Below are 26862 nucleotides of genomic sequence, written 5' to 3' on the forward strand. Positions count from 1 at the left end.
CATCTAGAAATGGGCTAAGTGTGTGCACTGACCTGACCTTCAACTATGCACAAAAATCAGGGACCTCAAGGGCAGTGCTGTCAGGGTAGGTGGAGGCACTTTGCAGTTGAAGCTTTTGTGACAGCCAGTGAGTGTGGGTGCCTCAGAGAAGTCCAGTACCCACAGGAATTGCAGGAGGTAGATAGCAGTGTGCAATGGAGTTTGTTCCTGCTTCCCAGTGTGACTGGTGGTGAGGCTCTCCATGAAGCCTGGGCTGTTGTGCTTGTGTAAAGTGCCTTTCACAGAGAAAGGGCAGAGATCATAGCTCTGTATGGCTAGTTTTCCTTGGCTTTCCATGCAGTGCTCCGGTAGATATTTGAGGAACATGCTTCTCCAGAGGGAAGCATGGGGCTCTGTTAGTGAGGAGAGCTAAAAGAAAGCCAAGCTTCTTTTTTCTTCTTTTTTTAATTTTGTATGATTTTGATATTTGAAACTAGATCATAAATGAAAATATACTTTTTCTGAGGTTCTGCCTCTTATGCCAAATATTTTAAAGGCACTTTTCCAAGGTGGTTATCAAAAATCTGCATTAAGAGATACCTCATTTAATCTAACATATCCTGATTGCCATGAAGATATTTTCAACAGATACTCTGCCATGATGTCTGTTATTCTTCAGGACATAAATAACTGCTGGACTGTAGATGACTCTGTGGGTAACCGGTGGCTTATGGGTAACCTCTTTTCTGGCACAGAAATAATGGGTTGTTTGTTCCTCCAGTTGAAGTCCTGATGCATTTTGATGTTTCTGATTTACATTTTTAGCACTGTTCCTGATACCGTTCAGTGTTCTGTGAACAGTCTTTAAACTTGGTGTTTATTTTGGAGCGTTGGTTTTTCAGCAAACAAATATGTGATTAGCAATTAATGGTTTTGCTATAAATAAACAAAAGAGAACAGTTCAGCTTTAAATAGGGATCTCTGCTCTGTGGAGCTTTTAATTGAGCCATGCCTGCAAAGTTGAACCTTTCCAAACATGCAACTGGCTTTGAGGGACTCCCAGCTATGGTGACTGAACTGGCCGAGTTGGAAAGCTGAAGCTGTGGTTAGCTAAAAAGTGGTTATCATCTCAAATATCTGTGCATGAGCCAACCACTGGAGGGGGGAAGAAAGGTGGTTTCAGTATGGGTGAAATGTTTGAATGCAGGTGAGGTCCAGCGTGCAGAAGAGTTCCAGTGCTGTGCCTTTCCCTTGGGGACTGGTCTCTGGGTAGGGGCGACTGGTGGAGGTGGCACCAGAGGTGGTACCAGAAGTTCTTCCACATAGCCAAGGCAGATCTGTCTCTCTGAGTGCCACAAGCACTCCCTTGTGTGCATGGAAAATAGTATATTATTTTATCCCCTTCAAAATAATTGGATTTAGCACCTTGTAAGGCTTTGGGCATTTCTAATGCATATAGCAGTCCAAGGCCAGCTTTGTTGGGGAGCTTACCTCTTTGCAGTGATTGAACCTTAACATATGAGTTGGAAGGAAATTTCTAGGTTTCTCTCAGAACTGTTAGCTTTAAGGCTGACTCCATCTACTTTTCTATTTCCCACATGATGTCTGCAGTGTGTATTCCACTTATCTGAGAGAAAGTGTGATTTCTTTGACCTGATGCAGCTGTGGATGGCTTCTTACTTAGGCAGGTTAACCAACTACTATGGCCTGAGCTGAATGTAATTTTAAAAAGTAATGGCAACAGCCCTCTCTCTAGATACTGCCTGTTTGAACAAATAACAAACTTTCTGATGTTTTGCAGAAAAAGTTGGAGAGCAGCCACTGTATTTATCAACAGTCTTTTTCTTTGGTTTTTTTTTCCTTTCTTTTTTTTTTACGGATAGTTGTGGGCTCTTACAGTTTGTCCAAGTTTTCAGAGACACTTTCATCAGAGGGCCACCGAGAGGCAGATTTTGGGGAGCTGGCTTTCAGAAAGGTGGCTGCTCTGCAGTGCCTAGAAGCCAGACCCACGTAGATATCTCTAGTTGGTTGTAGACAGCTCCAGTGTGTTGCTCCAGAAGCAGCTCCGTGTTATGCCTGTGACACAGCAGCAAGTGCCAGCACCCTGCAGATTCCTGTCCTGCCGTAAAGGAAAAATGTTCATTGCTAAATCTAAGTTTTGTTCTCAAATCTCAAACTTGTTGAGAATCTCAATCAAAATATTTTCTCCTTCCACTTCCATCATGATCTCTTTCTGTTGCTGTGTGTCACAGCTATCTTGCAGAGAAATGGCATTGCAAAACCAATAATCCAATTCCTAGCATCAATAAAATTTTTTTTTTTCTTTCTTCATGTCTAGTAAGATCTAGCTATTTCTCAAGTGATTGTTCTGTTTAATTGTTTTGTTTAATTTTCTTAAAGGCACCTGGATACATTCATATGTCTTCTTTGGTGCAGAGTGAAAAACTTTATCCTACAGTCTCTTTGTAAAATCTTTACTGGACGATCATGATTTTGATTTGGCATCTCATAATCATAGAACCATAGAATTAGGATTGGGAGGGATCTTTAAATATCACCTAGTCCAACCTGACAGTCTTTCTCCTTAATCTCCATTTTGTGTTGTGCATTTTACATGGAGCTGTCAACAGTGAAGAAGCTTTTGTATATGCATCTCTATTTTCAATCTTCCTTCATTTGCCCATATATAAAGGTCTGGACCATTTGAGCTGCCATACCTCCCCACACACAGTGTCTGAGGGAGATATATAGTATTTTTTTCCTCTGAGAGTAACAGCTTACTGCAGTCCTTATACCTACATACCTATTATGGCCCTGGAAACAGTAGTTGTAAATCTCATGGACTTCTTTCTTACTATAAACTATATCCAAATAGTTTATACAAGCCTGTGAAAGCTGTCAAAAGGAGTATGTGCAGTATTCCAAACACAGAGCAGACCGGAGGCAGCAACCAGCAGCAGTTGGGACTAGCGGGTGTGAGTTTTCAGGAAAACAACCGTGGAAGAGAGTTCATGGTGGGAACTGAGCCTTGTGTGGGAAAGGTGGAATGTGCTTTTTTAGCTGCGGGGTCATCCCATTCACATCAGTGCTGCGGCTCACAAAGTGCTTGTTCCATTGTTGTGTTTCACCAGGTATTGAAAAGTGTTGAGATTTGGGTTGCTCTAGGATTTTGTACAAAAGACTATCTGGTCTCAATTGTATTATTATTATTATTTGCATTATGGTAAGGGCAGAGTTGCAAAGAGCCCAGTCAGATCTCTGCTCAAGTCCCACTGTATGCAGCTGGAATGTGCCCCATGGCAGGCTGTGGTCCTGCTCCCCACCCTCAGTAGTCTCTGGGTGTACGAGTAGAGCTCTTGCCCCTGAGGATCAGAGGTGCAGCTTGGTAAAAAGCTGGTTGGTTGGAGGGGATCCAAAGTTACTTGGATGAAGGTGGTGAAGGGAGAGCTAGGGAAAGACCAGCAGTGACAGGAGTGGGACTCACCAGTGCTGGATTTTTGCTGCTGACATGGCACCTTGAAAGAGCGTTCAAGCTAGAGCTCTTTGGATGAGGGTCAAAGTAGATTTATGAGTAAAACGTAAGGGGGGAAAAAAAGGCCAGATAAGCAAGAAATAATGTTATTGAGTGTGTTTCATAAGGAAGTCCCCATGAAAATAACCAGCTCTTTTTGAAACTGCCCCAAAGCCATCCCCATTTTACAGTGACTAAGACGCAGGAGCCAGGGGGGATTTGAGACACACAAAGCATGAAAACTGGTTATCAGCCTTTGTTTCCCTGGGGGCGGACCACCAAGGGACAAGCTCAAATCCTTTGTAAGGTGGCTCCCAGGAATTCACTTTTGACAGATCTCACATGGCAGCAAATTATTCCTACCCCCTCCTCCTGCCATTTCCCCAAGCCACGTTTCATCCTCGAGGGGAGAGTCCAGGAGACCCTTTGCACCCTCTCTTCAGGAAGAAAAATGATGCCCGGCTCCTGCTCGCTAGTGGAAGCATTTGCTGATGAACTGATACTTGCCAAAAATTGGTGTTGTATGGAAAAATCCCCAGCACCTGCTAGCAAAACAAAGTTATTCATAACATACAGCTGGGTGGCTAAATCTTCACTTCCTAGGGACGGCCTGAATTACACTTGCTACACGCTGAGCGGCCTGTCTCCCGTGTGGAATGACATGCAGGCAGCAGGAGGATTTGCAGCTCTGAGAAAGGTTAGGATTTATAGCGCTGTCTCTTGCAAGGGCTTACTCTGCAGAAATGATCATTTTGTCTTCACCTTCTCTTTTGGGGATAAACACATCATGATATAGTCATATATATGGAAAAGCAGATCTTCGTGCTCATCAGGGAGCAGGTAGCTCCATGAATATATTTCCTGTTGTAAATCTGTTGGTGTCAGTAAGGTTTTTTTTCCCCTCCTGCCTAAATTTGAACACACATCTTTAATTCATTTCTGTATGGCACAAGTTCTAAATTCTTACTCTGTGTTCTGATTTGTTTTCCTGGCCAGTAAATTGTTAGCCTTTCCTAACTGGGCGAGTTGCTGTGGAGTGCGAGGAAGTTGTCTGGCTAGGAAAAGTGTTGTTTAAACATGCTTTTTTCCCTTAGTATTCATTTGACAACGTGCTAGTGTAATTGACAACATTGCCTGTGTAATAAGAGGAGAGTTAAAAAATCCATGTCTCTCTCTAGTCTGTGCTTGAGCTTTGCAGGAAGAATGGCACCTTGGTCTTTAAACTCCTAGACTGATATCTTCCATATGCCTAAACACTAATTTCCATGAGTTCGGAAGAGTTTTTAGTGGTTCTGTGCTTCCAAGAGAGGGCACTGATGTACACGGGCTCTCACCTCCTGGTTGCAATATTGACAAAACATTTGTTGTCAAATTTTTTCTATCACTAATGCAGCTTGATGTAAGCCTTTCATAGGTGACAACTGCAAACCTATCACAATGCTTTGCAATCTTCATTTTATCCATTTTGCAGATCTTGTGGCCTGGTCATGCAGAAGTTTTTGTGTAGTCAAGTTGCTGTTGTTGATAGAAAAGAACATTGAGAAGAAGAGGTTTCATGCCTGTGTGGCAAGCTTGTGGGATTTGTGCTTTGATGACGAGACCACAAGAATGGATTGGCTGTTGTTATGTTGACGTTTGAGTGAAAGGAGTTACCTTGTAAAATTAAGATCACTTCCAAAGAAATCAAGAGCTTCTGTTCCTGCAGTGAATGCATGACTTCTCTACATACTCTTCAGGCTTCATGTGCATGTGGTGTTATTGTTCTTCTGCTTCCTAAAAATACCTTTACATTTCCACATATACCTTTTTTACTCTAAAGCTGCTTATTTAGTAAAATTTAAATAGCTACCATGTGAAAGAGAATTGTGACAACTCTCTCAAGGAAGCAACAGTAATTTCAAACTGTAGTATTTTTCCATACCATGAGGTCACCAGTCCTGTCCTGTGTGAGGAGATACCTTTCCTTTCCCAGCTTCACCAAGAGAAATACTAATTAACATGAAAACCTTTAAGTCAAGGTTTCTTGATCCCTTTTTTTCCCCATACACACTGGTGCATAAATACCTTGACTCTCAGAAATTTGTCATCTGAAGTCGAGAAGCTGCTTTTTCCTCCTCATAGCCCAGAGGACCTACGTATAAGAACTCCATTGGGTTCTTCACCCTTCGTTGAGTGAAGCTGGAAGTTAAAGCACAGATGGGTTTCTTCTGTCTTCAAAGGTCATGTAAAAAAGTCTTTAATGGTTGTTTTGTATAAGCTAGTCACATCACCTGAATTAATTTGCCTAATGGCCAACTGGAAACATGCTCACAGGGTATAACTGGGCTTGGAGGTAAAGTAGGGAGAGAGGAGAAGGCTCTTCTGTTATCCCTTCTGTGCCCTGCTAAAAGCTTATTCCTCCTGTTCGCTGAAGAAATTTGCCTGCTGTATTCTTTATATTCTGTAAAAGACCTTTTGGCTCTTGTTTACCCAAGAGACATATGCACTGTTTTCTTTTTCAAGTATTTTATGGTGTAGAGATCTCTGGAATTAGAAAAATTAGCCTAGGGAGAAGGAGTCGAACCAAGGAACACACAGCACTTGTTTCCTATCTGCTCACTGAGTTAGAGCCACATTCTTGGTGTGCACGAATCCTGGCAGTTCCTGGGACTTCAGTCTTCTGTCTCTGTCTGGTGGGGTGTTATGTTTGGATGCAGCCCAGACTGGAGGTTGCCAGAGCCAAGATGAGATAAAGGAATGATGATAATACCTCTCTCCATTCCTCTAAGGAGTACCAGCCACCTACAGGTCCTTGCAGCTATTCTGCAAGGTTTGGGTCACATAGTTAGTCTTTGTTCAAGGAGCAACAGGAAATGACTCGAATGATGAACTGAATTTGAAATTATAGAGTTCTCCCTGATGTTTAAGTTTATTTTAAAGAGTATTTAAAAATCAAAACACACTGTTCTATTTTTCCATTTTTTCCTTCCCTCTTCAAGGCCAGAATACTTGATGAGAGGTGGAGTGGAAAGATGCTGGACTGCTACATTGTGTCATTTTTTCACCTCCGTGGGTAGTTAGAAGGGAGTTGTTTCCTTTTAGTCTCTGCTGCTGTTGTAGAGCAGTTTTCTTCTCTCAGAAAGCTTTTGCCTTTTCCCAGTTCCCTTTCCCATTAATTTCCTTTCTTTTTTCCTTTTTTTTTCTTTCATACTAACTATGTTGGGCAGTACCAGGGGATTTTATTTTTTAGTAGTTCCTGCCTAAACATTTTAAAACCAAGCAAAAGTAATCACAACCCTTCTCTTCACTTGAAACCATAACATTTTTTGACAAGAAGTGCCTTTAAAGAAATGCCTCCTAATTTACGGCGGGTTGCTTTGTACTTTGTTTCTGTAACCTATCTCATTACATTTCCTGTGTGTTAAGTATGTATGTATTATGAGCCCTTAAAAATAAATATCCCAGAAGAAAGGAATTCAGTAAATGAATAAAACATTCTTGGGTTGCCCAAGTGGCAGCTTAATAGCTCATCCATTGGGACTTTCATATAATATAATGATGATAGCCATATAAATATATGGATAGATGAATAACTTCAATGAGGAGCTTTTTAAAACTCTGCATACCACATGTGAAATGAAATCAAACTCTGAAAGTGCTGCCTGACAAAAAGGTCCAATTTTTCCAGTGCCAACCATGAAATTCTGCCTAAAAATACACAAACTGTGTGTTTGTGTATACATATGTACACATAGCTAAAACATGCTTTCAATAGCGCGTGCACACACACACACATGTATACATATGCTGCTTCCAGGTGGAATTTAGTGTTTCAGGACTGATACTGATTGCACTGAACCTCTAAAACTTTGTAGACTATTGACATGACTGGGTTTGCCGCAGTGTGTTTGAGATTCGGTCTTAGCCTTGGCTTTCTCTAGAAATTACAAGATAAATGGAATAGGAGCATAAGGTTGTTGTGTTATATTGCCTAGGATATACGCAACTTTTTTGTTAGGTTGCCTTAATCACAGAGCTTTGTAAATATCTACTTTGGTGCCTCTCTGTCACAGCAGTCTGTAACCTTTAGTAGGGCTGAAAGTAAAGTTTCGAATAATTTTTTTTGTAGCGATGATGTTCTCAGGAAAACTGATTTCCAGTTATGCTGGACTTGAAAACCTGATGTTGACAACCCTGAAAGATGCAGAGAAACCAGCTCATGCTGAGCTATGGCATGGACAGGAGAAACTAGACCACCAAATGAGACATAAACAGGATAAGACAATTCATTTCCTTACTCCAAAGGATAGGAAAATGAATTTCTAGGAAGTTGCTGAACTGTGGTGGAAGAAGTCTAGGTGCTCATATGAAACATACCAGTATCTTTTGTAAGCCAGCAAAAATTCTCTCTCTCTTAGCAGGGGGAGGGACTGGTATTGTAGTATAGACAAAGGATGCTGAAATGCTCTTCATGAAAGGCAGCAATACAGTGATTGTCTGTTGATTGTTTTAATAATGCACCTCATAGAAGAGCCCTTTATTTTCTCATGAGTTGTGTCTCATTAGAATTTCTCACTTTCATTGGCTGGCTTTTCCTCGGCAGTTTATTGTATGTTGTGTGTATATATATATATATATGTCTATATATACATACACACACACATATATATGTATATATATAAAATACAACTAGCATCATCTCCCACAGTAGTCTGAAGCAACAGCTTTTAATGTCAGTACTCAAAAGTGATCACATGAGGCCCCATGAAAATAAGTGACTGATATTTTCATACTGGTGGATTAAATTGATGAATGTTTGTTGTGCTGAAGAATAGGGTGCCACTGCTGATCTTTGAGCTGAACAAAATGGCGACAACAATAAAATAATCTTAGATGAAGTAGAAAAATTCCATCCTGGGGCTCCTGGAGGTCAACCTGAGCGTGGGGAGACCTGTTCCCTCATGTACCCAAAGCATACTGGAGAATTGTGCTTATTTGATGTATGAACTGTATGGAACAAGATGTTAATTGTAGGACTCACATGGTATATGCACAATAATTGAGTGGGCATATTCAGAAAAGGAACTGCCATGAATGAAATTTGCTGGTTGCTGGGGAATGCAGGTCCAGAAGGTGTTATAATCTTATATTTTTATTCTCTTTTTTAAAGAGTTTCTTTCCTTTTTTTTGGTGGGTTGGGTTTTTTTTTTTGTATAATAAGAAGAAAATAAGAAGGAAACAAAGCAGGGGGAAAACTGCATGTGAAAATAAGTGTATTGAAAGATGAGTGCTTTGACAAACACTTGGGAGAATTGACAAAATTGATCAGTGTGTTAAACAATGGGTTATAGACTGGGATCAGGAAGTTGAGTGTTGTGTGTGGACATTGCAATATCAGTATGATAAATTGATTGTTGTTAGTACTGAAACTGCAATAGTCCCTCTGTTACATTGGAGGTAATAACTAACGTGAATTCATATTCCAAAACTTGCAGGCAATTTATAGATCTCCTTAGGGAAGTTGAAATCATGTTGGAAGTTTAAATTAACCTCTGTCATTATTGACAACTTTTCCTATCCTTTTCCTCCCTGTATTCTAGCTTGGAGAAAGCTACATTTTCAAGCAGCTTTTAAATGACAATGAGAACAACGTGTATGTGCATTGGGTCTTTCAATGATTGCCTTTTAAAATCAATTTTTATGATTTTCACAAGTAGCAGTGCATGTACTCCGTAACAGAGACGTTTATTCCCACTGCCTTACTGTAAGCACCTGCCTAGTTTCCTCAGGCTCCTTTCCTCTGCTTTCAAGGCGGAAGCGATAAGCAGGACTTGGCTCCCAGCTTCTGCAGTACCCTCCAGCAACCTTCAGCCAGTGCCTCCACTTACTCTGTCTCTGCTTGACCTCACAATTTAGATTCTTGAAGTGAGGCACCTGGCCTTTTCTGAATGTATCTGTATTTAAAGTAATGACTGTATAATGACTTTTTATTGTTCTTGCTGGCTCAAATTTCATCATTCTTAACTGACCAAAAAAAAAAAGGTAACATTTGACTATCACAGTGCTACATACATATGAAAATTCTGTCTCTCTTCCAAACATTGGGGCTGAAAATGAATTTTCCAATATGCTCTGAAAACAAGCAAGTTTAGGCTTAGTTGGAGCTGCTGATAAGTAAAAACCAAAAATTTCTGTATGTGATTCATTCTTCTATATAAACTGATACAAATATGTGTGGCTGATTTTAATTTTTTTTCACTGTGATTATTATTCTGGACTATGTACACGTGTATGGATGTGGTAGGGTCTTTTATATTAAAAAAGTGTACATACATGTATATATGTAGCTATATATATGTGCCCGTATGTGCACATGTGTATATACTACTCAGACAAGTGTGAAAATACCCAGAGCTGGTGTGATTGTTTATGTGTGTGTGTATAGTGTTCTCTCTTCCTGTTTTGTTAAAAATATGGTGAATCGATATTACATAGATTTTACTTTTGATTAGAAATATAGTAAGTAATTTTGACATGTGTAGGGGTTTAGTTCACATCTGTTTTCCTCTGTGAGACAAGGATTTTGGAGAAATAGAATCAGAACTTAGATTTCCAGGGTGACTGATGAGACACCTGACCCAGGTGTGGAAAATCCTGAGTGGTGTGGAGAATGGGAGGATATGGGCCAAACCTTGATGGATTTCTCCTTAACTAAAAACCAAGTTATGCTAAATCATGACAACGTGTCACTTCACGATACAGTTTTTATCTCTTCATCAACTGTTTCCTGTTTTTTCTCTCTGTCACAGGGTGAAAGGATGATGTGATGGACGTGAATATGGGCCGCTGGTCAGGCTCACGGCTACCTCCGTCATGCCTTGCCCTTCTGATTGTCAAGCTCCTGGCCTGCATTTGCCAGGTGGCTCACGGGACTGCCCCACTTGGCTTTCACTTCACACATTCCACTTATAATGCCACAGTGTATGAGAATTCTGCAGCCAGGACCTATGTCAACAGTCAGACGAGGATGGGCATTACCATGGCTGACCTTTCATGGGATATCAAGTACAAGATAGTGTCTGGTGATGATGAGGGCTTTTTTAAAGCAGAGGAAGTCATCATTGCTGACTTCTGCTTCCTCAGAATAAGGACTAAAGGTGGGAATTCTGCTATATTGAACAGAGAAATCCAGGACAATTATTTATTGATGGTAAAAGGTTCTGTCAGAGGAGAGGACTTGGAAGCGTGGACAAAAGTGAACATCCAGGTTTTAGATATGAATGACCTAAGACCTTTGTTTTCACCAACCACGTACTCTGTCACGATAGCAGAAAGCACTCCTTTAAGGACTAGCATTGCACAGGTGACCGCAACAGATGCGGATATTGGGTCCAATGGTGAATTTTATTATTACTTTAAAAATAAAGTTGATCTCTTCTCAGTTCATCCTACAAGTGGTGTTATTTCCTTAAGTGGCCGGTTAAATTATGATGAGAAAAACAGATATGACCTTGAGATTTTGGCAGTGGACCGTGGGATGAAGCTTTATGGAAGCAATGGCGTAAGCAGCACTGCCAAGCTTTATGTTCACATTGAACGTATAAATGAACATGCCCCAACAATAAATGTAGTGACCCATATTCCCTTCCCATCAGACAAGGAACCTACCTATGCAGTTGTTAACGTTGATGACCTAGATGAAGGAGCCAATGGAGAAATAGAATCTGTTTCTATTGTGGCTGGAGATTCACTAGAGCAATTCTTTTTGACTAAAGAAGGGAAATGGATGAATGAGTACAAAATCAAAGAAAGAAAGCCTATTGATTGGGACAGCTTCCCGTATGGTTATAACCTGACTCTCCAAGCTAAGGACAAAGGATCTCCTCAGAAATTTTCTGCAGTCAAACTGGTCCACATTGCTAGTCCCAAGAAGGACAGTATCCCCCTGAAGTTTGAAAAGGAAGCATATGATGTTTTGATCAGTGAATTTTCACCTCCTGGTGTGGTGGTTGCAGTAGTTAAGTTGATGCCTGAGCCACAGGGTGTGGAATACAGAATATCTCCAAGTGAGGAAGCTGAGTATTTTAAGATCAATCCCAACACAGGCCTTATTACTACTGCTCTTCCTTTGAAAATCATTGAGAAGGACCTCTATGAATTAGAAGTATATGCAAACAAAGGTGGTGATTTAAAAGCACAGGTTACTGTCAGGTTAGAAGATGCCAATGATCACACTCCGGAGTTCCAGCAGCTCTCCTACAGTTCATTTGTCAATGAAAGTGTCCCAGTGGGGTCCAGCGTTTTGGCAGTGTCAGCAGTTGATGAAGACAGGGGAGAAAATGGATACATCACGTACAGTATTGCCAGTCTGAACTCACTGCCATTTACAATAAACCAGTTTACAGGTGTCATCAGCACATCTGAAGAACTGGACTTTGAGTCCTCACCAGAAAGCTACAGATTCATTGTGAGAGCTTCCGACTGGGGTTCTCCCTACCGCCATGAAAGTGAGGTGAATGTCACCATATACATAGGCAATGTCAATGATAACAAACCCCTCTTTGAAAAAGTGGCCTGTCAGGGAGTGATTTCGTCTGATTTTCCTGTTGGTGGTCACATCACTGCTGTTTCTGCAATAGACATAGATGAGTTGGAGCTTGTGAAGTACAAAATAATCTCTGGAAATGAACTTGGCATTTTTTATTTAAATCCAGACTCTGGTGTCCTGCAGCTTAAAAAATCTCTTGTTAACTCCGGCATAAAGAACAGCAATTTTGGCCTTAAGATAACAGCAACTGATGGAGAGAACTTTGCTGATGCTATGTTTGTTAATATTTCAGTAGTTCATGGGAAAGTGTCTTCAAAGACCTTTAGCTGTAGAGAAACTAGAGTTGCTCAGAAACTAGCAGAAAAATTGCTCAAAAAGGCAAAAGCAAATGTGAAGCTGAATTTAGAAGATGGTTTTCTTGATTTTTATTCAGTCAACAGGCAGGCACCACATTTTGACAAATCCTTTCCTACTGATGTAAAGGTTTCAGAGGATCTGCCAGTTGGTGCCACCATCCTGAGGATAAAAGCCTATGATGCAGACTCAGGCTTTAATGGAAGAGTACTTTATACAATTTCTGATGGTAATGTAGATAGTTGTTTCAACATTGACATGGAGATGGGGATACTTAGTGTTCTCATGCCCTTGGACCGTGAAAAAACAGAGCTCTATCTCCTTAATATTACAATTTATGATTTAGGTAATCCACAGAAATCTGCATGGAGACTGCTGACTGTCACTGTGGAGGATGCAAATGATAACAAGCCTGTTTTTTTACAGGAGAGTTACTCGGTTAATATTTTAGAAAGTACAAGTCTTGGTACAGAGATTATCCAGGTAGAAGCCAGAGATAAAGACCTAGGATCTAATGGTGAAGTGACTTACTCAGTACTGACAGACACCCATCAATTTGGTATCAACAGTTCCACGGGAGTGGTGTATGTTGCAGATCAACTGGACCGGGAGGCAAAAGCAAACTACACTCTGAAGATTGAGGCTAGGGACAGAGCAGAGAGTGGCCATCAGCAGTTTTCTGTTGTGCCTCTGAAGGTTTTTTTGGATGATGTTAATGATTGCTCTCCAGCCTTTATACCATCCAGCTACAACGTGAAGGTCCTTGAGGACCTGCCAGTTGGCACTGTCATAGCTTGGCTGGAAACTCATGATCCAGACCTGGGCTTGGGTGGCCAAGTCCGCTACTCGCTGGTGAATGATTACAACGGGCGGTTTGAGATCGACAAAGCCAGCGGCGCCATCCGCCTGAACAAGGAGCTCGACTACGAGAAGCAGCAGTTCTACAACCTGACTGTGCGTGCCAAGGACAAGGGGCGCCCCGTTTCTCTGTCTTCTCTTTCTTTTGTGGAAGTTGAAGTGGTGGATGTTAACGAAAATCTTCATACCCCCTATTTTCCTGACTTTGCTGTCATTGGATCTGTAAAGGAAAACTCCCGCATTGGTACAAGTGTTTTGCAAGTTGTTGCTCGAGATGAGGACTCTGGAAGAGATGGGGAGATCCAGTATTCCATAAGGGATGGCAGTGGCCTGGGGAGATTCAGCATAGATGAAGAAACTGGTGAGTTTTGTTTCCAACTTTTCCTTCATAGGGTTTTTTTGCACAAGCAGAGCTTAGGCATAATTGCTTTCTACCCTTAACACGAAATTCAGTTCTTCTTAACAGGCAAGACAGAATTATAAATAAGGATTTTCCAGGCACAGCAATGACATAATTTAATTACCTGGTTACATTCGTCACTCTGTGGATGTGAAATAATACACATTTCTTTTCAGCAGCTATGTGATGACTCCATTTAGAAGGCAGTGATAGTTACAGAATGACTTGTTTACAGTCACCGCATTATCTGTTGATCACTGTAAATTAGTCAGGTCACCTCCACAGAGTCACAATACTCATGACCTTGAATCCAGTGTTAAACCCAATGAAACAAGGAGCATGAAACAGATTATTTTGTCCTAAAACCTATTTGTGGTCTTGTTTTTGTTGTTGGGAATCATTTTTCATGGGAGTTATTCTGGAATGACACACCATCCTGTGTAATACACTTTCTTGTAGCATGGTGTTCATCAGCGTTGGTGTGCTTATGTGAAAGGTAGAAATCCAGGGAAATGTTCATAACTGTGAATGAGCTGTGCTAGCTTTCCTTTGGTGGCAGTAGTATTATAAACATTGACGTTAGAAAGCATTGTTAATGTAGTGAAGGTTTTTAAGATGTTGAACTTAACTACCACACTACCCTATTGGAAAATGTTCAAAATACTAAATATAAAAGTGTGTTTAGTAAAACACTTAAAAACTGGCTGTTTAAATGTCTGATGGTTGTTGGGAGTAATGGTGCAGCTGTGCACCACTAGAAGTAGTGAGGAAATTAGAAAATATTAGTCAACAGTTTCAGAAATTGTACTAAATATGTTAGGTCTGTGGGTTTACTGTGATTTGTATGTCTTTTTCTGAAGCTTTTAATTGAGAATGTGGTATTAAACATAAGATTAAAATGTATGTTTTGGCAAATTCAAACTGTTTAATCAAATGTCAACTTTCTAAACTGAACATTATGAAAAACAGACGACATTACAAATGCTATGGCTCTCATCTAAGTATAAGCAGAGAAAAATATTTTTATTCTATTTTTGCTACAGTCTCGCTGCTACAGCTGTACACAGATGATTGCAGTCAAAACCTTATGTCCAGAAACATCAGACTTGAGTGTCAGAAGTCAAGAGGGCACCTAGTCTAGTTTCCAGAAATGTTAGGAACTTGCATATCCTACAGTGCTCATAGTAGCAGAAGGCATTCAGGGAACATTATTTAGACATTTGGACATGTATTTAAATATTAAGCTCCTTCATTTGAAAATTTCGTCCTACCTACTTTTTGAGTAGCATCAACTTCATCTCAATGGGTTCTTTATGAAGCACTGGGAGGTGGGTCCAAATGCTGCAGTATTGATACAGAAATCTCAGCATTCAACATTTATTGAACTTAAACGAGCTGGTAGGGAAAGTAACTCCGTGCGTGTCACTCATAAGTAAAATAACCGTTTTATTACCCTGTGCCTACACTAGTAGAGGTGATGGCTTAGAATAAGTTAGGTCCCTTGTTCAGTTAAGCACAAATCATGTTTTAACGTGAGAGGAAATTGTACTGAATATTCCACATTAAATATACTTACTTTATTTCCAGAATTGAAATACATTTTGTGGAGGCAAAAAAAAAAGCCCCAAATCTCTCAAGATGCAAAGATTTTTCTGCCTTTTACTCTTTCATGAGTGTTTCATGAATATAAACCAGCCTGTGCTATTTCACTTAATCATTCCAGAAGAGACTTGATAATTCAGCAGATAAAAAGATTTAGGATTCTTGTTCTGATTTCCCCAAATGTTCAATACCACGTAAGCCTTCTTGAAAGCAATTTGAAGAGCACTTCGGGTGCAGAGCTGCAGACAGGGCGATGTGGAGGGCAGGGCTTCAGGGTTACTCTGGGTCATGCTGTTGTAAGCTGAATGCAGAATTTGACCCTCTGTGTCAAATAGAATGCAACATTAATACTCTGCTATTGAACTGGTGGCAACTTAAATGCTGCTGAATGATGAATCAGCTTTCTAGCTGTAGAAAAGGGCTTAAGTCACATATTGAATTAATTTATAAAGAGATAGCTGTTTATTTACTTTCAGCACAGTTCATTTGTCACTTTTAAACTGACCAACTCTATTGGCTTCTGTACCGTCTCTCCTGAAATTTGTGAAGGTAAGCAGGAGTGTGAAGTACAACAAATCAATATTTTTGGCTGCTGCCTTAATGAAAAGATGACTGCAGCATCCATTACAATCATTAGAACATAAAGTGGGCCAAATTCATCCCGATATGTGAGCAAGCTAGACTGCAAGCAAGTCTGTGCTTTCAGCAAAATTCTGCTCGAGTGCATTATTTTTATTTTTCTGAAATATTACATGTTAATGGTGTTGCCGTGTGTGTTGAGTGAGATGTGCTTTTGCTCCGTGAGGCACATTGATACTGAGGAGTTGAAATGATGCCAGGATACCCAAGGAGAAGCAGGCCTTCCTGATGGATACGCACTGCACCATGCAGCTGCACATTTGTTGTCACGGTGGCTTCTTCTTCTTCTTCCACTGTAGATGTATATAGGTGCATCTGGAAAAAACAAGGTTCAGGGGAGATCTTGCTCTCTACAGCTGCCTGAAAGGAGGTTGTAGTGAGGTATGGGTCAGTCTGTTCTCCAGATAACAAGTGGCAGGACAAGAAGAAATGGCGAGGAGAGGTTTAGATTGGGTATTAGGGAAATTGGTCAATATCTGATATTTTGATCTTACTTGTAGAAGTGAGACCCTTCCCCATGTGCAACTCTGGTGCTACAGAGAAACTGGAGTCATTTCTTCATCTTTAATACTGCTTCCTGCCTGGTGTGCACCTCTACTCTCTTTGCCAGTCTGCTAATTGCAGTTCCTTAGAAGAAAATTGTGTAAAACCCACTCTTACATCTCCAGATTGTTGTAACACGAAATGAGCAGACGTGGTAAAAATTTTTGTGGGATGAGAGTGTGCTCTGAGTTTCCATCATAGGTTAGCTCTAATAGTTACAACTACTCTTGTGGAAATGTTCTCTGTCAGAGGTCCTATGCTGCTTTATTAAAAACCTGGATTTTCTTAGCTCTGGTGTGTTCACCCTCATAGTGCTGACACCACAGCAAAGTGGTATATTTTTGTTTTCTTGGGAGCTGGTGGTGAGTCCAACAAATGCGTATGGATTTATGGTATCACCCGCCTTGGGAGACTAAATACCATCTATCAGAACCTCTTTTCTGGCCACAGTGGAGATTTGAACAACTAGTGGGAGTTCTTGACTTCTTGAAATGTTGAGTTAGATGAGATCAGGCCTAAATGCTGGAATCTTCCTTCTCATTTTTCAGTGATTTGTGATTCAGCTAAACTGCATTTTTACGCTAGCTCCACTTTTTAGTCTGGCATGTGTTTCTACACGTTAATGTAACAGCCTGGAACTCAAAGAGTTTCTATTTTACCCCTATGCTACCTGTGGATGTACTGCTAATAGCAAATGATCAAAGTGAGTTCTAGAGCAAAGAGATGAGACACACTCAGCATCTTCTGCTGCAGAGGCTTCTGTAGGGTTTGTCAGAGTTGGTGTGGCAGCATCCTGACATGCAAGGAATTGCGAACTCCACTGCACAAGTGGGAAAACGGAAGCAACAAGTTTTTTACTAGTTATTGGGAAAGCATAGAAACATCTTGAGTCCCACTGAAATTGAACGTGAAGATAAAACAGTGGTATTAGTGAAATGCTTATGGGATCTTTAGCGTACTTGCAAAGCCCGTGAGCACGGACTTAAGGAATGCTTTCAAAGCTTACTAACTTTATTTCCTAGGGTTGTTCAGGAACCTCACTCACCTGACTTTCATTAGAACTTTAAATTTAAGCGTTAGCTGACACTAATTTCTAACCCTGTAAAGGACCTCTGATAAGAATGCAAGCTGTAGATGACCCTGTTAACTTGTTATCTTTAGGTGTTTCAGCCCTGAAATGCACATTAGGAAGCCAGTCCTGTCTTTCACAGTGCAGAAAACTTAAAGGTACTGTTAAATGGAGGTAGAATTCAAATTATTACAGACTCCATGGGTTTATTTATGGTGCTAAGGATAGTGGTCTGATCTTCTCTTTGACTATCTCAAAAGTGGTAGAAATTCCTGACAAACTGTGGCTAGAGAAGGCAGTTGATGCTGGAAAACCTTAATCATGGCTTCAAACAACTAATAATGGAAACTAGGAACACCAGATGATATCGTTTAAAGAAAACCAGACCTGCCTGCACTGTTCCATCTATTTGGCAGAAAGGACTTTTGCTTCAGACTCCTTGCATCTTGTCCCTGTCTTCTAAAATAGTTTTCAGTTATTGTGTATGCAGGTTGAAGGATACTTCCATTTACTGCAATTTGAGTGGTTCGATAAATATTTTTGTGGGACCACTGTTAGCGTTTCCTTGAAACAAAATAAAGTAAAATGAAAATCTTTTGTAATAACGTGTTTTTCTCCCTCTCACTTGTTTAATTTTATGGAGGCATGTAGCAGCTGATGGGTGGATCTGGGTGGACTCACTGGCAGAATTGAATTCACTATGGAGTTTTGAGACATTAGTATTACGGATGTTCTTCATCTTCCTGGAAAGTGCAGGCAAATTTCATTACCCAGAGCCAGTATTTTGGAGCCGCTTAATTATCCCAGGCTTCTAAATCCAGTTTTCAAAGTAACTTCAGGCCATACCACAAGAGAAGTGCCAGTGGGTGTTACTGGGAGGTAGCTTGGGAAAGAGAATTGCTGCACTTGCAGCAGGCATTCATGACAAGATCATCAGCTCTCAGCCCGTCCATGGTGTCTCTCTTGAGCAGCCTCTTTGGGAAGGAGTGTGCCAGATGGATCACAGAGCACAGTGCTGGCCAAAATCTGGTCTGTCAGCCTGCATCTGTGTCAGGCAGGAATAAAGCATTCCTGAGAGCCACTATTTCTGAGCCTGTGGTACTGTGTTACCATTGTTCCGTGAGTTATCTCTGGCAGCTTTTAACAGTGCAAGTGTTCCTTCGTATAAGATTTCCACTTTTAGGACAACAATCACTAACATTTTTCTTTTTCTTTAAAATTAGTTGTGGTAGAAAACCAATAATTTTTAAACAAATTCTGTGTCTGTGTGTTGATAATTTCCCTGTCATTTCTAGATGTAAATTAGTAAAGAACAAGGCTTGTCTTAGTTTCACTGGAGCAAATTTATTTAACTTTTTTTTAATAATATGAACCCTAAAACAATGCTTAAGCGTATGAAAATATTTACTTTAAAAGGCTCTGAGTATCATTCTGACATACTTTCAAAGTTTCCTAAGTGAGGCCAGTCATGCAGAATTTCTCCATTCAAGCTGTTCAGTCCTCTAGACTTCATACCCCATAAAACAGCTCACAACATACAATTTTTACAGCTAGCTGTAATTTGCATGCTTTCCCTTCTTTGGAAAATGTTTTAGAGAATCTCCTTTATTATTCAGGATGCTCCTGGCGATAGGACATTTTGTCTCAATCTCCGAGTAATTTATTTACTAATAAAGAAATGTGTAGTCTGTATTTCCTCCTGTCACCTTTATTACCCTTCAGAGATATTTCCAAGAGCATTTTGTATTATATGTTTCTGTTATCCTCTCTCTTAGTGTATAATCCCAGAATTAGTTTGTGCATCATCATCTGTTAAATTACACCCAGGTGCTCCCGCAGAAAGCTTATCTCCAAGATGCCAGCAAAGGGACCAAGCCACAAGGCACTGAGTTATATGATATTAGAGGAAAATTGACTTCCAGTGTCTGGTGTTCATTCTGAGCACATGAGCACCAGCTTTATCCTGGCATCACTTCAGACCACGAGCAGCAGTTCATGGTAGTTCAGAAGAAACTGGAGAAAAATCCATTTTAGCTGTTCCAAAACACCAGTGGAAGCAAAGGGCATTGAGAAGTGATGTTGTTCATGCAAAACCACGAGCTTACAAGCGTATGGAGGGCAATATGAGCACTTCTCTCTTCCAGGGATATAAAGAGGAGGATGCTTGGACAATGTCTAAGATTACATGGACCCATTTTGTTGTAGTGCCTAATCCTTTCCTGTAACAAGTCCAAGAGAGAGAAATCTCCACTGGCCAATAAAATTGAGGACATATTTTGCTGTCTGACCTTGCAGCAGGTTGTGTGGCTTTCATGGGAACAGTAGAACTGGACAGAGTTAATCAGGAATTTGTGGGGCTGGTTTGGTGTGATAACACTGGACTGATCACATATCTCTTCCGCTGCTTGAATACACACGTAGGCTCAAGGATTTACCTTGGAAGCTGGATTAAAGGGTACTTTTTATGAAGCTGTTTGCAGTTCAAGCACTACAAGTAATGGTTAATCAGGCAGTTGCTTGGAAAGCTTTTCCAAGCTTTCATTGCTCTCATTGCTAAAAAATTATGTCATATTTTAAGGCTGTTTGGCTAATTTCAGTGTTCAAGTCTTGGAACTTGTTAGGTGTTTGCCAACAAGGTAAAAATAAAATAAAATTAAAAAGCCCTTCCAGTGTCAGATCTCTTTGAATTCGCACATACATGTTTACCTGAAAATAGATGTTTGGAGATGAGCTTCTATAGCTCATGGAACAGATTCTTTTAATCTGTAGTCTGCTGTTTAATGTAAACATCTTTATTGCATTTTATACACTTATGGTGTCTTATTAGCATTGAAGTGTTGCCAGTAAGAAATAACTGAGAAAAAGCCAAACAGAGTGAGGGGGTTTTCTTAGCAGTTGGTTCGCATTAGGTGTTTGCACTAATACATTTCTGTGTATCTCAGAGTGAAGTTGTCCACTGGCATTGACCTGGTCATTTTGTCCACAGTCAACAAAAAGGGAAGATCCATTCAGGTGTGGCAAGAAGTTTGTCACAAGTGTTGCTGCAGTGTTCCATCAGAGTGGGAAGTGTGTGAAGGTGTAGGACTGTGCTTTGTTTCCTCCGTGCAGACAGCTGTGGGACACACCAGCACATCCCCCACCTAAATGATTGGGGATATCAGGACATGCTGTGGCACTCACCCACCCCTCCATTGAGATACATGCATTGATTTTTTGCTCTTAGATGTCTCAACTTCGCAGCTGTTACCCACTGGAGACAGTCTGGTTACCATAGCCCCCCTTGAGAGGGAGGCAGCCTGTAGCTACTTCTCTTAGGAAGTGCTTTTCAATTACTTTGATGATATTGTCATCTTGGACTTGAGCAAAATGCGCTCACTGTACATGTATGAGCAACAGTTCTTCAAGGTGATGGACTGGAAAGGTGAGAGTAATCTCATTGTACGTGGTTTCAAAAGCTCTCTGCTTCCACAGTGTGATGACAAGGTCTGCCTATCTTTCACAGCTGAAGCCTTTGGGCTTTCAGTTTTGCTAAAATACGCATAGCAAATTAATTTCTGATTTTAGATCTTTGTAGCCCATAATGAATTATATGCATCTTTATTTGGGGATTTTCTGTCTTCATTTGAAAGTTTTACTGAGAATTTGTGTTCTGGAAATGTAACTTTACACATAGGTCATTAAAAATGGTTTTGCTTCTCACCAGTGGTTCAGTTTATAAGGTAAAGATTTGGCAAAAAGAAGATAACAAACTGTTACTGTGAATCGGTTAATTTTTTTTTTTCCCAAAAACCTTTATTTTACAAGAGAATAACTATGGGATTTAATTAAATTTTCCAGAATACTTCACAGTCCCAGAACACCTTTCATCTAAAGTACACAAATTATTTTCCACATTTTAATGAAGGAAGCTCTTTGATGTACAATGTTTATGTACTTTCCCATTTTACTGAAAGGTATAGATAAGTTAATAGTTTTGAGATTTTTTTTCTCTTTTTCAGAAGTGGGGGAATGACAATGCAGAAATTTCATTAAAAGCAGTGGGAACTTCAGGTGTTTGGCATCTCTATGACGAAGCTGTACTTAGCCACAGCAGACAGTGGAGGATGGGACAGATTCTTCTGACTCCCAGCATGTTTTTCCATGTGAGACCACCCTTCTTACACTGTACAGGATCTTGGAGCTGGTTTTAAAAGGACTGGATTTTACCATTTCTTTTTGAGATAGTTTGTAAGGAAGAACTGGTTTGGTTCGCTCTGCTCTACTTCCACTGCATATGTTACTTCGTTTTGGTTTTTTTACTTTACTTTAATTATCGTTTAGCAGGAACTCTTTGATGATGGCAGGCTGTAGTCTAAGCCAACATCAGTGATTAATGCAGCTTCCCCTGGGGTGATAACCTTCTGCTTTGCTGTGGGGGAAAGAGCAGTGGATAGCCACAAGCATCGGCAGCATGGGCTAATCCAGGGATAGCCAGAGTCCCTGGGCTCCCCACAGGACGGGCAGCTGGAGAGAAACCTCAGCAGGCTTTTGGGGCTGATTCTTCTGGGTGGCACTGAGTGCTCTGAGTGGCTGCAGGGGCCTTCCCAGTATGGGGTGTACTTTCCAGTAGGGAGCGGCCTCCCTCACTTTACCCTCTCCCAGAACTGCCCTTCAGAGACATTGGCCTCATCCTTCTCTTTAAGGAAATCCTGAAAACAGCAGATTGAGCCCCTGTGAGCTACTGGTACCGCTTCCATTGGAAACCTAACAAACATTTAATGTGCTGTTTTCACTCCCACAGTACCAGGATAGGGCAGTCTGTTCCGTGCCTTCTGTACCTCAAATTAGTGGTGTGTCTTCGTCTCCACGATGAGCAGTTGCACCAGCCATTTGCTAATGAGATGAGATGCTTTTTGTGAGTGTGTGGCTCCTTTGAAACCCAGTGTGGCTCTGCCTTTAATGAGGTATCTTCCTTTTTGGAACATTCAGTGTGGGCAGTAGTTCAGTGTGGGCAGCAAGCTGCTTCTGAGGTACAGAGTGTCATGCTGGAGACAAGCAAAATAATCAGAAAAGGAAGATTGTGCTGATAGTGACGTTTCTAGAGGAGATGGGAGCTGTTTATGAGTCAGGGCCAGGACTGGCATTTCGCTGTGCTGGCGAAAGGGTAAATAGCAAAATCTGTTAAATAAATGTGACCTAATGAATTTAGGACTGCTGATTCTAAAGTTTGTCCCTCCATCAATTTATTGTCAAAACCCATAGTAGCGTCTCTCTAAAAATGGAGGGTAATATCTAAATAATGTTGGAATTTTCTCAACTATAAAGATTGAATTTGTTGATGCTGCAAGTGGAAAAAACCATTCAGCTGGTGCATGTTGCACCAATGGCTGTAGCCATTGCTACATTGCAAAGTGCTCTATTCCTGTATTGTTAGGAGCACAGAAGGGTTCCTGTTGTCTTTGTGTAAACATGCCAGTGTTTAAAACTTTTTGCATATGCTTCTGCTCTTTCATGGAGATTTCCTTTAATTGCCTAATCTCTCATAATGAACATTAATCTGTCACTGGCAAAGATAAAATCCAGCTAATTCTCAGAAAATCTGTTTTTCGTTCTCTGTACCCACAAATTAAAACTCAACTGATAACAGTTGGAAGCTCTATCTAGACACTGAATGTGGTCAGAAGTAACTGTGTGGTCACACTGTCAGTCGTAATCCAGTCTGCTTGGACAAGAGGGTTTGGACTCTCCTGGCAAGTCCCTGGAGGGGGTGGGAACCTCTGGTAAAGGGGCCATGGATTCCCTTTCCCTGGTCAGCTGGATCCAGCCTTATCAGTAGGGTTGCTAAAGGGCTGATGTATACACAAAAAACTCCCAATCAATCATGCAAGAAAACTAACAACAAGCTTTTGCAACTTGAATTGCTTCTGAAGTATCCTATGTTTTCAATAAAATAAGGCTGTGATTGTCAGCTTCCTTTATCCCTGGCATATATCTGTTCTGACCACAACAGAGGCAGCCCATTCCTGGTCCTGAGTGCTGTTTCCTACTGCCTCCCCTCAGTGGCTCTGTTTTTTCCCAAAGCCACTGGTGAACAAGCTCAAGGAAGCAATGAGAGAGGAACTCACTTTCTTTGAGGAAGAGAGTGGGAAAATCAGCTCCCTGATCCTTGCAATCACAAGCCATTTTGGTGGAGCTAGAGGAGGTGATTGAGTGCAAAGCAAAGTATTGCATTGCCCTTTTGATGCTTGTGGCCCTGTGGGTTTGAGAGTATCCATGCACAGAGCTGCAGTGGTGTACTTCGTGTCATTGAAATTCATACTGAGACATATTAGACGTTTACTTGTAGATATGGGAAATTTGGAAATCCCTGTTTTGTAGAAGTTGCTTGGTGGAGAGTCATTCTGATAAACCAGTAGTGATTTTAGCAGGATAGAGGAATGGCTTGGAAATAAAACATGCGAGAGCTACTGCTTTGTCCTGGCTTTGGTGTGTGGAAGAGGCAGTTGTGATGGAGCAAGCAAGATGTGTGCTAACAGGGGGATTTGGTGTGTTAGCTGATTAGGATGCTTATTTGCTACATGGTGTTTATGGTGTGGGTCCCTGAGCCTCGAGCTGAAATCACAAGTCAGAACAACTATCAGATGGCTAAAGCTGCTTGCTACATGTCACGGAGAGAGACAGAATCCCTCTGGCAATATAACTAACCTTTTCATGCCTCACTTTACCTGTCTGTACAATAAGTCTAATGATCATCACATTGTCAAAGGCAGTTTTGTGCCAGTTGTGATACTTGCATGATTAATGGCTTTAAAATGCTGTGAGTGATTTTGATGGAAAGACGTATCAAAATGCAGTGCAGCAACTGGGTAATGCAGTCACTTGGTATTTGGAGGGTATTAATGGAGAAGTCCCTTCAGGAGTCACTTCTTCCCAGTCTAATCTCCCAGGAGAACTGTAGCATCACAGTGACCTATTTCAGCCAGTACATTTATTCCAAATAATTAACTATAGAAATGTTACAGTGACTGCACTGGACATACGCAACAGCCACATGCTCAGGTTGCTCAGTCATTTCTTTCAGCCTTCCAGGAGTGAGTGATGCTTCAAAGCCTGGCTCACTGCAGTGTAGGGTGGAAACAGTGCTAAATAAATTTCAGGATCAAGTGAGACATTCTTACTGTTGCTCCCTGCATGCCATCATCGCTGTGTCTCTTTGACCTGGCCAAGGGGCTGGCTGTGACTTCGTGCTGCAAGTAGTCCTATGATGCAGCATTTTAAAAGGGTAAAAAATGAAGCTAAAATACTGTTTTTAGCCATTCTTCCCAGTTGTGGAGCGGATAGCCATAGATGGATGGAGCTGTTGAATTTTTGCCTTGTGAAAGCATTCCTTTTAAGATGTAATGGGAAACCATTTTGGTGGACTCAGAATTTTTTGGAATTATGCTTCTGGCTCTCAGGCGCCATGGGAAAAGGCTGCTTCAGTGTTCCTGAGATAGGTAATACTTTTTGTGATACCATACATAATTTATTGAGGGCACAGGCTAAGATGGGGCTGTGCTTTTATCCAGAACCAGAATTTTCGTGCCATATTATCCTCCGGAAAGCAGGAGGACCTCCAGCCCAGCATGCCCGGTTGCAGGACAGTAGACAGAAAAGCATGCCAGGAATGTGCAGGTTTTGTGTCCATGCCATGGGTGCAATGTGAGCGTAGCAAGGAGGGAAAGCTGTAGATGAGAGCAAAGTGCAGCAGAAGCTCATTTGAGGATTCTCTCTATTTACCTAAATAAATAGTTCCGGCATCTGCTCTCATTTGCTTGCTTAGGGCATTTTCCATGTCAATAAGGAGCAGTGCCACGGTGTCCTTGTTTTAAATCCAGTACGAGGCTCACCGGAAGTGACAGAAATTAATCTGAGCAACTAATTCCCATTTTTGGGCTTGGGGCCAGGAAATTTGAGGCAGCATGCAGAAGCTGGGGAAGCAGATTAATGCTGCCTGAAGCACGTGGTATTTTGGCTCAAAAATGTGCTGAAGGAAGACGTGTCTACCATGGCTTCACTGCCTTGCCAAAACATTTGCTGCATTGTGTGGCATAGAAGGTGGTAGTTGTAGATTCTCTGCCATCTCATATTCCTCCCATTTTCCCACTCCGATTAAACTTTTGCTTTCTACCCTGCAAGCAGAGTTGCAGACCTCTCCTTTCTTTCATGGGATGCTTGACCTTCTCTGTTTTTCTTGGATTTTTCTGGTTTTATTTTCTTGTGGAAGTGTCTTTCTTCCCAGTACAATCTAAATTCCAAACTATTCCCTATCAAACCCCCTATTTTCTCTGCCTTGCACTGCTTTAACTCCAGAACCAGTTGGGTGGGTTTTTTCAGTTTTTCACTAGCTGGAGCTAAGCACAGGACTGGAAATCTTCTTAAAGATTTCAGGAATCTGTCATAATTGGGAATAATTTCATGTGCCAGTGTCACAGCCTGGCCTGTCTGTATGAACAGGGCTAGGTAATGCAGGAAAGAATCTTTTTATTTAAAGGAGGTAACTAATGTTTAGGCAAACAGAAATGTTATTGATGCTACAGCCTTGGTTGCGTTGCTTGATGTCACTGAAGTTAATTAATTTATTTATTGACTTATATGTTGAAAAGATGTGGAAGCTTTGGGATAGAAAACATTACAAAAACTTTAAAGAGATATTAAACTACATGACAATAAAAAAAGATTTCCCTATCCCTAATCGTTCAAATATTGTCTTTTTTTGTGTGAAAATGGCTTTGTGTTTCTAATCAGCCAGAAAGGAAGTTGGTCTCTAGGCAGTGATATTGCTAATGGTGATAAGCAAATGCAACATGGAATAAGTCATGCTGAAACTAATGTTCCCTGGTCCTTGTCACCAGCCTCTGTTTTGACTTTTTCATTTGAGGTGGCAATGAGTGATGTTACGAGTGTCTCCTGGGCAAGATACTGCCTGAGTGGTGTGATTTATGGTCCACTATTTTAGAGAAACTGCAATATTCTCCTTCATTCTGAAGAGTGCTTTAAAAAGATACAGAAGTTGGGAAAATATTATCTGTCTTTTAAAAACAAGATTTGTGAACAGATGTATGCGTCTGTTCTGTCACCATACAGATGGGCAGAAAACATTCAGTTGTCATGGCAACAAAATGTATAGTGCCACAAATGAAAAAGAAGTATATAAAAGAAAAGTATTTGTCTTGCCAGTTGTTATGTCATGGCAACAGCTGCTGAATTTGAGTTTTATTGTCTGGAAACTTCAACTCAAAATCCTCCAAACCACGTTTCTCATTAACGCAGTATCCCTATCCTGTAGGCTTCCTGCAATTTGCCTTCAGATCTCCTTACTCGGGGCAGCATTGGCATTTTCATCTCTAGTTATTTATTTA

At 40.9% G+C, this 26862-nt stretch overlaps 1 protein-coding gene across 12 annotated transcripts in view; it reads left to right on the forward strand.

The window, feature by feature from the left end:
• FAT3 (FAT atypical cadherin 3) overlaps positions 1-26862 on the forward strand; it is a 407855-nt gene that overhangs the window by 84404 nt on the left and 296589 nt on the right. For all 12 annotated transcript variants that reach the window (XM_048294524.1, XM_048294523.1, XM_048294534.1 and 9 more), the window contains one exon: positions 10279-13590. In XM_048294524.1, the coding sequence (XP_048150481.1) occupies positions 10296-13590 (3295 nt within the window). In that variant the 5' untranslated portion in view covers positions 10279-10295. The remainder of the gene's footprint in view (positions 1-10278; positions 13591-26862) is intronic.

The sequence above is a fragment of the Corvus hawaiiensis genome, chromosome 2, assembly GCF_020740725.1.
Source record: "Corvus hawaiiensis isolate bCorHaw1 chromosome 2, bCorHaw1.pri.cur, whole genome shotgun sequence".
Lineage (NCBI taxonomy): Eukaryota > Metazoa > Chordata > Aves > Passeriformes > Corvidae > Corvus > Corvus hawaiiensis.